This window comes from Pyxicephalus adspersus, chromosome 8, assembly GCF_032062135.1.
Source record: "Pyxicephalus adspersus chromosome 8, UCB_Pads_2.0, whole genome shotgun sequence".
Classification (NCBI taxonomy): Eukaryota; Metazoa; Chordata; class Amphibia; order Anura; family Pyxicephalidae; genus Pyxicephalus; species Pyxicephalus adspersus.
The window spans coordinates 56,298-69,908 of record NC_092865.1 but is presented as its reverse complement, the minus strand read 5'-3'; the positions used below and the strand labels follow the sequence as shown (position 1 = coordinate 69,908).

Below are 13,611 nucleotides of genomic sequence, written 5' to 3'. Positions count from 1 at the left end.
CTGAAAATGTAGGTGCAAGTGGGGAACAGATGTATAAACCCCTAAAATTTCATTAGCATGGCATCATTAGAACATAAAACCTCTGCCCATCAAACTGTCCGCTTCCCTACCTTCAACCCTAATTTTAGGTAAAAATATAGGTAGGTTTAAGTGGGGGACACTTGTGGCTAACACCCCCAAACTTTCATCACCATGGCATCATTACAACATAAAAAACTCTGCCCATCAAGGCGCACCTACCTGTTACACATGACTGTACCCTTCCAGCACCTGAACCCCAATTTCGTTTTAATAGGCAGAGTTTTTTTCTGTTATAATGATACCATAATAATACAATTTTAGGGGGTGCTATCCACAGACATTCCCTACACATTTTCAGTTTCCTGCACATCCCCATTCCAGAGAAATTGGGGTTCCAGTGTTAGAAGCAGGCAGTAATGTGTAACAGGGCAGTGCGTTTGTCATAGTAATGATATTTTTGTTGGGGGGGGTTAGCCAAAGGTGTCCTTCATTTTCGGCTTTGCACACCCCACCATTCCAGGGAAATTGGGATTCAAAGAAGGGAAGCAGATAGGGTAACATAGTATGACAGGTATAGATTTGTGACAGGTAGGTATTAATTTAGGGGCACCATCCCAATACTCCTTTCTATGTAAGTGGCCCCGGGGTAGCCAATTTGCGTTTTCAATTAAGGACTCCTAAGCACACTTGCTTTTTAAACAGGAACCCGAATGTTGTATTTTTACAAGTTTTTACAATTCTGATCCCCATATCTTGAAATTTTTAAGAGCTGAGGTGCTGAAATTGTGCTTAGTACTAACTATGAGTGTTCCCTGTGCACTCTGTATTTTAAGACATTATGACATACGGTTTAGGAGATATGGATGCTTATATACAGAGAGGTGTAATGTGACATGCAGTTACACACAGACTGCTGCAATGACGTCATTACACGGCCTACGGGCAGAGACATTGTTGCGCAATGTTTTTTTTTTTCTTTTTCCTAATAGAAGACTTAGCACAGCTAAAGAATGGTGGAGGGAGAGCCTGTGTCCCGATATCATCATCATAGCTGGGCTGTGCTTCTCTCCCTCAGCCTGGCTCCTATCAGCGGAGAACAGAGCCTCTCCTCTCCTTTGTCCTTTCACAGCTACTGATAAGAGCCGGGCGGAGGAGGCATGGCAGCCGGGCGGCCTGCCCACCCACCAAAAACGGGCTGGGGAGAACTACTAGAGATCTGAATCAGGTAGCGTCTGTGGGATTTATTTTCTTAGATAGGATTGTTTGGTTGGTTGTTTGAGTTATCAGACTTATTTTTGAAGTCAGTTGCTGCTGTTTATTTGGTTTTATGTGTTTGTCACATGTACTTCACAGGGCTTGTGAAATTTCCTTTGTCCATTGAATAGAGAGTTCAGACCCCATAAAGGCGGAAAAGTCACTAAAATGTATACACAATATAAGTTATCCCAGCCCTATATATAAGTGATATATAGGGGTTACATTTAAAGACTAGCTAGTGTGGACCTGTGGGGTCAGTAGGGCTGACAAATAAAAATTGTTTGTAATTTGGACTCCTCATGATTTTCTTGCACCCAGCATTGTAAAGTATATTGCATTCCATTTAGAGAACCTCTAAACAATTTAACAAAAATACATATTCATTGTTGTATGTATTGCATACAATGGGCCTGATTTATCAACAGAGCGCGCAAAAGCTCGCTGCGCAAGAATACACAACGCTCGAAAAGGCGTATTACCGCAAGCCAGGGCCAAGAACTAGTGCACGCGCCTGCCGGTTTCCTGCATTGATGAATGAGCAATGGGGTAGAGAATTTGCAAATTAAGTCGATTATTTTCAGCTGCGCGATTCGGGAGGTTCTGCTTCGTCAATGGTGATGTCATTGCAATCCATTAAGCGCACACCTGGTCCATGTGCGCATCTACAGCCCAATACAGGTCAGTTTGAATCTTTAGTGTTTGATTTTTTTTGGGGGGTAAATTCTACTTTTTCATTACTTTTTTAAGTTACATTATACTAATTCACAAAATTGCCTCACCACACTTTGATTTGTTGCAGTTGTTGGTTTGATACTTTTTTCTTTGGTTGCAACACTGCAAACTAATTTATTTCAAGCTGTAAATCTAATAATTAGCACTTTATCTCACAGTATAGTATGAATGTCAAAAAAAGGTCACTAAGCATTTTGGATCTGATTCTAATTTCATTCGAGTTTGGCTTTAGACAAATCAAATATTTGAACAAAAGATTGTTGCCAAAGATGTATAGGGAATGTTTCCTATTTACCCCGGCAGCGGAAGTGTTAATGCCGGCCACGGTAAATGGGGAAGGGAAGCACGACACAGAGGCTCCGGCTCCACACCGGGTTGCTGGCTGGGATTAGGCCGGATCGGCCAGGAGGCGTCTGGCCGGAACAAACTACCATGTAGGCTGTATCTGCCCTAAACGCTGGAATTTGCCAACCTCTGCCTTACAGCCACTCACTCATCTGGCACGTCATACCTTCCCACATATATATCTATATTAAAATGGTTTAAAACAACTTTAGTCATACCTTTGACATTACTGTGTCAGAATGCTTTAAAAGTTACCAACATAATAATAATATATCTGATTTGAATGTTATAATTTGTTTTCATGTTTAATAACCTTAACTAAAGTTTATATCACTCTGACCATTTTTAGTTCATACCTTCTGTCTCTGATCAGTGTTTAATTGATTAAGACCATCCTCAAATTACCACCTCTATTTATAAACCTGTTTGTTTCTAGAGGAATTCTGAAACAAATTCCGATCTAATGGAATGCTTGAACACTACTAATGAACCATACCATGTATCATGATACTGGAACTGGCAATGAACCATCATTGGGAACAGGCCTAATTGCAGAATCAAGGCCGGTATATACAATTTTGTGCTTAGTTTTACCTGAGAATCCACTTTTGTTGACGCAGTAAAAATAGCAGTCGATTAGATGGCCTAGCGGTTCTCTCCACACCATCGGGATTGCCAATGGCATTGCTGCTTTACGCCGATTTAGCCAGTCACGCAGTCCGTTGGAACAACTGGTACAGATGACATGACAAGATTTATCCTGGTCACCAAGTGGACAGCCCAAATTTAGTTTGTATATCTTTTTTAAGTTCTGTGGTAAATTGGCGACTTTGTGCTTTCGTTGTGAATGAACCACACACATAACAGAAACCGTCTGGATCATTAACCACCTCAGCGGTTACCCTGAACCTGGTTCGGGGTAAGAAAACTTGCTGAAAGCATTTACCCCAAACCAGGTTCGGGGTAGCTAAAAATAGAGACAAGCGTTACAGTGCAATCTGATTGTCATACAACTGAAAAAAAAAAACACTTACCTTGTCCCCGCAGCTCCTCCGGAGACGTCCTCTCTCTTCTCCCGACGTGTGCAGTGACGATCTCCAAGGTTTCCCGGTGACATCGCTACATGCGTCGGTGCGGACGGGAGGCGGGAAATTCAAATAATTTTGTATTGGATTCAATACAAAAAAGCTGTATTGAGTCCAATACAAAGAAATCTTTATATAATATATATATATATATATATATATATATTGTATAAGCTACTATGCAGTTACATTACATACTATTTTTTTTATAATGTTTTATAAATTTTTTTTTTTTTTTAAAGTTTATTAAATTTAATAAATTTTGGACAAATTTTGGCGAGTTATGTCTAAAAATTATAGCCTACAATCTAAAATAAATTTCCATGCAAAAAATGTAACGCTTTTTGCATGGAAGTACGGAAAGAATTAGAACGCTTCCGCATCCCTCGGCGATTGCTGATGATGTCAGTGCATACACCAGTCGATGGGGGTCGTAGCGGGAAATTCAAATATTTTGTATTGGATTCAATACAAAGTCCTGTATCCAATCCAATACAAAATAATATATATGAAAGTTCCAGGGCCAAATCCACTTTGAGCCAATCTCTTCAGGATGCTGCTGCAGGTTTAAATAGAATTTTAGATCTTGACCCACTATATATATTGACTTACTTAGCTCAGCTTAGTAGTGGAAGCACATAAAGGTGGATTCCTCCTTTAACCAGAAGCAATATCCTCTATGAATGTTACTTGTAGCAAAGCCCATGACATCAGAAATCAAAGGAAGAAATAGGCAATCTTTTCAATTTGTAGCATGTTAAATAATTTGCCAAAAAAAGCCCTTTTACTGTTTTTTCCTCTAATTTCTCCTTTATATGTATATTTATATGCATGTATGTACATACATGATGGCAAACAAACAATATACACCTAAAAAGAAAAACTTCCCCGAATGAGGATTCTTCTCTGCAAAAGTGGCCGATGGGTTTTTCAAATTGATAGAACACAGCTTACGCGCACATAGCGGGTCTGTATTGGCGCACAACGATGCACATCAAACAACTAGGTTTTAAGAAGCCAATTGTGCCGTTTTCAGCCTTTCAACAATTCATAGAAAGGAACTGTATAAAAACAATCACACTTGTCTGTTGGATCACCTAAGGTTAAAAGATCCCGGGAGATTGTAAAGGAGATCACATAAAAACAAAACAAAACATTACAAATAACTACAACGATTTTCAAACAACTTTATTAAAAAAAAACATTTTCAAAAAGATCACAAATAAAATATAAAGACCACACAGACACCACAAATTGACATGCCAAAAAAAAAAAAAAAAAAAAAACACACACAAAACACATGTAACCCCACACTTCCATATAAAACCAAATTAGTTAAAAAATGGCAAAAGAAATGTTGCCTTCATACTTACCAAACCAATATGCAATTTGAACCTATCAAGGATGAAAAACTGGATTAGCAAATATTTATGCAGAACAAAAATTTAAAAGGTGGTAATAAAGACATAATATTGCAATGAAACAACATGGCTAAACACAAAAACATAGCATTAACATTGATTTCTTAATTTCAAAGTGGACATTGAAACATTCAATGTTTAAAAAACAAAAGCAGCTGTTATATATGCGCATCTCTATGTGCACAGCTGATACAAATTCAAATGTATTTGGGACATGCGCAGACCGTGAAATTTGGCTGTTTGTGGACAGTTGGACATTTCATAATCATTTATTGATATGATCCTTTACATTTGTACACCAGTGAACAGCTATCTAATAAAAAAAGAAATTAAAACAAAGTAAGCTTTAATGTTAAAGTAGTTTATTAAAATGTGTGTTTAGTGTAACTAATAATTTTTTTTATAATATATATATATAGATAGATAGAGTTAGGTCCATAAATATTTGGACAGACAACTTTTTTCTAATTTTTCTAATCTCAGATGCCGTTGAACTTCAGCTTTAATTCGCTGGGTTGAACAAAAAGATTGCAAAAAAAAATGTACTAAACAATAACTTAATTTTTAGGGGCTCAAAAGTAATTGGACAATTGATTCAAAGGCTATTTCATGGGCTTGTGTGGGCAATTCCTTTGTTATGTCATTATCAATTAAGCAGACAACATGCGGTCAGCTCTCCATGCAGGTGAAACAAGCCGTCCTTAACCTCCCTAGTGTTCTAATTCTGTCAGTTTTTTGCTGCAAAAAGTGATACAATTTTTTTTGCATAGAAATTTGTTGTTTTGTGGGCCTGTAATTCCTAGGATTACCTCCCAGGTATGATAATTATATTTATTATATTATAATCATAAATTATAATATAATAAATAATTATAAAAAATAATTGATGATGAAAAATAATGAAATAATAGATATAATAGACCACAACAATATAATTTATCAAAAAAATTTCACTGAAATGTGTCCAAACAAGGGTGCAATAATATTGATAAATAATATTATAAATAAATGTACACGGTAATCTGCTTTTAGATTTCCCTGCCACGTCCCCTAACATACAGACGACCCGGCATCAGAGCGGGATCACTTGGATCGCCACTGGATCGTGGGGCGCAGAAAAGAGGGGCTTTTTTCTTACCTCAAGTGTGACTTGGGGTTACCGTTTTTTTGCATTAAAAATCCACCCCAAGTCACACTCGGGATTACTGATAGGGGGGTTAAGCTGCAAAAAAACAAAAAAAAAACCCATCCCAGAAATTGCTGCAATATTAGGAGTGGCAAAATATACAGTTTGGTACATCATGAGAAAGAAACAAAGCACTGGTGAACTCAGCAACGCCAAAACACCTGGACGTCCATGGAAGATAACAGTGGTGGATGATGGCAGAATCATTTCCATGGTGAAACCCCTTCACAACAGCCAACCAAGTGACAACACTCTCCAGGAAGTAGGCGTATCGATATCCAAGTCTACCATAAAGAGAAGACTGCATGAAAGTAATACAGAGGGAGCACTGCAAGGTGCAAGACACTCATAAGCCTCAAGAATAGAAAGCCTAGATTGGACTTTGCTAAAAAACATCTAAAAAAGCCGGCACAGTTCTGGGAAAACATTCTTTGGACAGATGAAACCAAGATCAACCTTTACCAGAATGATGGCAAGAAAAAAGTATGGAGAAGGCGTGGAACAGCTCATGATCCAAAGCATAGCACATGATCTGTAAAACATGGCGGAGGCAGTGTGATGGCTTGGGCGTGCATGGCTGCCATGGCACTGGGACACTAGTGTTTATCCATCATGTGACACAGAAGCAGCCGAATGAATTCTGAGGTGTTCAGAGACATACTGTCTGCTCACATCCAGCTAAATGCAGTCACATTGATTGGGAGGCGTTTCATAATACAGATGGACAATGACCCAAAACATACAGCCAAAGCAACCCCGGAGTTTATTAAAGCAAAGAAGTGGAATATTCTGGAATGGCCAAGTCACCTGATCCGAACCCAATTGAGCATTTCACTTGTTGAAGACTAAACTTCGGACAGAAAGGCCACAAACACACAGCAACTGAAAGCCGCTGCAGTAAAGGCCTGGCAGAGCATTAATAAGGAGGAACCCCGGCATCTGGTGATGTCCATGAGTTCAAGACTACAGGCTGTCAATGCCAGCAAAGGATTTTCATCCAAGTATTAGAAATGAACATTTTATTTTCAGATTTTTAATTCTGAATTAAAGCTGAAAGTCTGCAGGTCAACAGCATCTGAGTTGTTTCATTTAAAATTCATGGTGGGAATGTACAGAACCAAAACTAGAAAAAAGTTGTCACAAATATTTATGGACCTAACTGTAAATATAAAAGACAGCACTATACAAGCAATTATGTTTCTAAATATAGAGAAAATGTTTACCCATTCTCCATTTCTTTATAATTAGGCCTCCATATATTCAGTGTTTCCTGGGAGATACTGAAAGCTTTGTTTTCTTTATTTAATGCATTTTGTTTCTTTTATTACAAGGACTTGACAGTTACCTTCCAGTCTCCCACCAATTACATGGATGATGTTCTACTTTCCTGATTTTCTGACTATTCATTTCACATATTGTGTTTTTCAAAGACCTGCCTTTTGATTAAAATAGAGCAACAGAAGTTTCATTTTTCCCTAACAAATGAAGTGGGAAAATCTCCTCAGCCGGGAATTAAATATGGCAAAGAATTTGATTCTTTTCAACTTTATTCACAGCCTAAAATAAAAATCCCCTATGATGCTCCAGGGAAGCAAGACCAGGATAACAGCCCCAATTCCCACACATGGCAACAGTAGCTCAATTTTTTTTATAATTCTGACAGAAATTGTAATTAGGGAAGGGTTTATGGGCATCTCTCCTTCCAAAAACACACATATATGTGCAAAAAGATCAAATCATTACAATTTACTAACTAGTTTATGTTTTTATCACAAATAAAGATTTCTGTCTAGGAACGTGGAGCACCTAAGGATCTGAACTGGATTACATCAAACCAGTTATATGATTTTTATTTAGGTTATTGATATAAAAAATGCTCCACTTTAGTGTAGTCCAAGTCACAGCGCTGCTACCTGGGGGAATGTTGTTCAATCTCTCTCAGTATAAACCAAAAAAACAGATATACACATACAGCAATCAATTTGAAAGGAATACATTTTAGCCTGCACAGATCATCTATTTCACCATTTTATTTAAACGTTTACTGGACCAAACTTAAACTCACATTTTACTTGACTATGGCCTGCCTAGCTCTGGTCTTCTTGAAGTTGTCCCTAAACACGGGTGGCATTTCCTATGTCAACATCACAAAGAAAACTCCAGAGGACAAGGCTGGGAGTTGAGTGAATGAGACTGGGCTCCGACACTATCCAGGGACACACTGTAGCCATTTCCAGGGAGGTGACTTTTTCCTGGGGTAGTAAAACATTTCCAGCAATCAAGATAGAAGAGTAGTTTATTACCTTTATTTACAACCAGTGAATGCTTAATAAATATAATATATTTTTCCAAAATAGACACACAATATTCATTAGCGTTGTACAGGGTATGTCTTTACCCTCTCCGGTATAATGATGAACACAGTAACCCTTTTACTGTGGCTTAAATCAGTTTTTCCTACTCTCCACAGAAGTAAATTCCTTTGTCACTCCTGGTTAGCTTTCACCATCCCCAGTCCATTCTGTTCCAGCACAGATATTACAGACATATACTTGAAACTGCTGGGCAAGTGATTAAAGGTTTCCACTAGATGAAAGGAGTCACCACTATAGAAAAGCTGCACTTGACTGGCCAGACATTGCGCTTCCTGAACACTCTGCAAGAAAGGGACACACATTAAAATTACACAGACAACTCATTTCCTCCTGCTCTGGTATACGGCCCATTGAGGTGAAGGGGGGAGCAAAACAATGCAAAAGTGTTACCATTGACATTTCAGCCTATGACCTCATCAGAATGCAAACTTTGTTCTGTTACCCCACAGCCCCCAACCAAAGACAGTACAGTTAAAACATTTCATTGGTAGCTGTTCACTCCCTGAGCAGTAACCCAGAGTGTGATTCGGGGTAGAAAAAATATGCTAAAAGCGGTAACCCCGGGTCACACTCAGGGTAGGTAAACCTATGGGAAGTAATAGTAAATCGAGTCTTACCTGATCTGCCGGCGTCCCGCGTCGTCCTTCTCCGCGATGTCTGTCTTCTTTCTTCCTCTGCGCTCGATGAGTAACCGGGGAGTTCCCTTCGGGGCAGGAAATTTAAATCCATTTGTATTGCATTCAATACAAAATAACTGTATTGAATACAACACAGTGGATTTATATGTGTAACAGCAGCACATTGTCTTTCATGAACATTTATTTTACAGTATAATATCATAGTATGAGTATTATTATTATTATTATTAAACAGGATTTATATAGCGCCAACATATTACGCAGCGCTGTACATTAAATAGGGATTGCAAATGACAGACTAATACAGACAGTGATACAGGAGGAGAGGACCCTGCCCCGAAGAGCTTACAATCTAGTATATTAATTTTTTTTTAATGGTAAAAAATATATATTTTGTTTTAATTTTTTTCATTCATGTAATTTATTATTTTGGCATGATTTTGTGTTTCAAACTTTTTTTATACTCATACTATTATATTATACTGTAAAATAAATTTTCATGAAAAACAATGTACGGCTTTTAGACAGAAATGACCTGCCTAGGAGGTTAAATAAGGACAAATGCATTCTGTGTAGGCATAAGTGACCATGTTTCCACTGAGAATAAGGAAGGACTAAAAAAAAGAAAACCTCAAATCTTCACACTGAAAACTATTGAAGCGCAGACGTTTACTAATTTGCCAAAACTATATGATAAGTGAACAAAATATCCTCATATTTTTCAGAAAATGCTGTACACACAACGTGTTGCAAACCTACCAGAAATTTGGAGTCCAATTCTGAGGTCATCAGAATAATTCCCTTCTCCTTCTGAAGTTCAACGTAATGATACAAAATCAGTTGGCTGGGCGCTGCATCACCGACACTCTACACAGAACACAAAGAACAAATTATCATCCTTACCGCCTAGTCTGGTATTCAATTAATTAGCTGCCACACTACCGGTTATCTTTTTTTTCACACCTAAAACTTTAGCTTTTCTAAGTAACTTCAGCCTGTAGAACTAATCAACGTATGTTCAGTCCAGATGGTTATGGCTCTTATTTCTTCCATTAAATAAATCTCATAACCTAGTACTTAGCCCATTCCACCCAATCCCTCGAGCTTGTATTCAATATTTCAGCTGCTATACTACCCGATTATGACCCCTGTTCTGGTTTTCAATCCACTTCCCAACATACAACTCGATTATTACCGCTGGTCTAGTATTAAATCCACTTCCCAACATACTACCTGATATTACCCCTCCTCTACTATTCAATCCACTTCCCACCATACTACCTGATTATTACACCTAGTCTGGTATTCAATCCACTTCCCAACATATTACCCGATTATTAATCCCTGGTCTAGTATACAGGTTAATAACAGCCATACTTTATGATTATTACCCAAATAATATTCCCCAACCTGATATTCTGTCATTGGCTTTACCATATTCCCCATTATTACCAAGAGAATCTAGATTTTAGCCAGCATACCATCCAATTATTTCCACCACATTCTGGATTCCCCACCCCCATTAAAACCGTATGATCTATTAGCCACAATACCCAACAACTGTTCCCTGTCTGGTATTTAGCCCTTGACCTAGCCACCAAAAACCCAATTTTCTCTTTCAGATTTATTAAACTTTGTCCCATTGGCTGCCAGTACTATTCAGGAATGTTGTACGAGTTCTGTGAAGATCTGTACTATCAGATCATTGCCCAGTATATCACCTTCATCAGCATTCTATCTTTTTAGCATAATTATTGTATTACAAACCCCATTTTGGGACACTTTCTCAAATGCATTAAAGACAAAAACATGTAATTTGTTGTTCGCTTGAGATTAGTTTTAACAGGCAAAAAAGCCACAAAAAGCCACATTTAGAAATTGATGCAACACTCCAAAAAAGTTGGGAAAGAGGTGAATTTACCACTGGGTCACATCCCCTATTCTTTTAGTTACATTTTTTAATCATTTGGGAACTGAAGAAACTAATTGTTTGTTTTTTTAAGAGAAATTTTTGCCCATTCTTGAGCTGCTCAATAATCAGTGATCGCCTTTGTCCGATTCTCCTCTTTATGAAACACCAGACCAAAGGGGGCAGATCTGGACTGCAGGCAAGCCAGTCAAGCACACAGACTCTTTGTCTATGAAGCTACACTTTTAAAAAGTGTGCAGAACAAGGCCTGGCATTATTCTACATGGAGTTAAAAGAAGTCATCTTGATGGGAGCAAATGTCTCTCTAAAATTTCTGCATCATATATACACTTCACATTTATACAGAACCCAATGCCATGGGAACCAATGCACCCCAATACCATCACAGATGCTGGTTTTTGCACCTTTTGTTGATAACAGTCTAGATCAGGGGTCCGCAAACTTTTTGGACTACTAGGCCATTTTAGGAGGTCAAGAAGGCACACTAGGCCAGAAGAAACAAGGTGTGCAAGAAAAGTGTTTTTGCAAGGGAGCAGCCTCGGTCTTCCGCTCATCTGCGGTGTACATGTGCGCGTGCTTGGCATCAAAATGCCCCTTGAGATCCGACCCCTTGAAAGTGCTGTTGGTGTCGTTGCACACTAAACACAGGGCTTTGTTGCCACATTGGACGAAGAATAATTCATCAGTTCATTCGGGGATGAAGACATGATGTTCGAGGTCAACCTTCCGGAGACTGGTAGCTGCGTGTTGCTTCTGCTCTTTAGGCATAATACTTGGGGTTACTGTGCGGAGACTCGATATCGCAGGAACCTGCAATTAATAATAACTAGAGGGGCATTAGGCCAGACTGGAATACTGGCTAGGCCATATCCGGCCTAAAGGCCGGAGTTTGCCTACCTCTGGTCTAGTCTAGAAGAAACAAGGTGAAACATCGACTCGTCTTACCACTTAAAATTTTACATTGGGCCCAGAGAACTCATCAATATTACTGCATCAAAATGAAGTATGACATATATCAGTTTTCAGGAAAATTTCTTGATAGAGTGGTGGAATGTGTTAAGCCTCAATGATGACATGGAGGCTGGATATATATGGCCATTATATGGATCTACTCTGAGTACAGGTTGACATTCGAAAATCTGGCCGTCGATAATCTGGTTCCTTCAGTTTTCCGGCATGGATTTCAGAACGCATTTTCAATTTGACACTGTTTTCTGGAGGCACTGTTGATGTTTTGATGGCGCTGTACTCCAGAAACAGCTGTTAGGTCTTGCTTGCACGTGCTTTGCTTCTCATTTATTTGCATTATGGATTCAGGCAAAGATTCAGGCCTTTGGGTGTAAAATGTAAACATGTGTTGTCGCTCGCAGAGAAAGTGTAAACGCTATATAAAAAAAAAAACTTGATAGCAGCGTGTCTGTGCGAACTATTGTGAAACATACAAAACTGGCTCAACAGTGTATGATGAAAAAAAAAGAAAAACTGCTAAAGTTTTTTTCTGACAGTGAATCAAAAGAGCAAATGTTTGTGAGGAAGTCAATGACGGAGGGAAAAAGTTTAGACCTGGACCAAGTTCTCATAACCTGGTTTAATCTACGTGTAAGTGAAGGTGTGGACATTTCTGGTGATTTATTGGGAACAAGCCAAAGTGTTTCATGAAGAGCTGGGATTGCAACACAAGTGTGAATATTCAGAATGTTGGTTGCATCGTTTCAAGTCGCGACATGGCTTACAGTTTCGAGCGGTGTGTGGTGAAAAATGTTCAGCAGACAAAGATGCGGCTAATGCATATGTGGACAAAATTGCAAAGTTAGTTAGTGTGAACATTTAGGTCCTGAACAAGTGTACAATGCTGACGAGACTGCATTGCTTTGGAGATGTACGCCAAAAAAAAAAAATGACAACTGAGGATGCAGAATCAGCATCGGAGTTTAAAGCTTTGAAGGATCATGTCATGTGCTGCTCTAATGCTGCGGGTGCCTAAAGATGTAGGTTGCTTGTTATTGGGAAAATTTTACTTCTGAGGGCCTTCAAGGGAATGACATTACCGTGCCTACAAGAAGGGGTGGGTTACCACTGATATTACATTGGACTGGTTTAAAAAATGTTTTGTTCCTAAAGCAAGGGCTCACTGTAACTCGGTTGGACTAGACCCTAAATGCAAGATACTTCTCATTTTGGAAAAATGGTTGGCACATCCAAAAGCCGATCTTCTGGTGAAAGATAATGTTTTTGTTGTCTACCTCCCACCCAACTGCACATCACTAATTCAACCACCGTACAATGGCATTACACGTTCTATGAAGTGTACATATCGATCTATGTTAATGAGGTGCCTGGTGAGTTCAGTTAATTCAGGCACCCCAGTAAGGAAGTTCATAAAATTTTCTTTTATTTTTTTAAAAGATATCAAGGTACATACAGAGAAAAGAAAATAAAGTGGTCATAACATACAGTTCAAATAAAAACATACAGCAAGGTTAGGTTCTAACAATACATATCTTCAAGCTTGTGGCTTAACGGCCAACCGCATAGAAATACAAACATTGTAACCAACCCATTGTGCTGTATCAGTAGCAGGAACCATGACATATTAAGGTTTTCAAAAACATTTTTATAAT

At 38.6% G+C, this 13,611-nt stretch overlaps 1 protein-coding gene across 1 annotated transcript in view; it reads right to left on the bottom strand.

Moving 5' to 3' along the window:
* Nucleotides 1-8,325: 8,325 nt before the first annotated feature.
* ATPAF1 (ATP synthase mitochondrial F1 complex assembly factor 1) overlaps nt 8,326-13,611 on the bottom strand; it is a 12,672-nt gene continuing 7,386 nt past the window's right edge. The window contains exons 4-5 of the mRNA XM_072420568.1: nt 9,820-9,927; nt 8,326-8,703 (exon numbers count right to left, since the gene is read on the bottom strand). Of these exons, the coding sequence (XP_072276669.1) occupies nt 8,533-8,703; nt 9,820-9,927 (279 nt within the window). The 3' untranslated portion in view covers nt 8,326-8,532. The remainder of the gene's footprint in view (nt 8,704-9,819; nt 9,928-13,611) is intronic.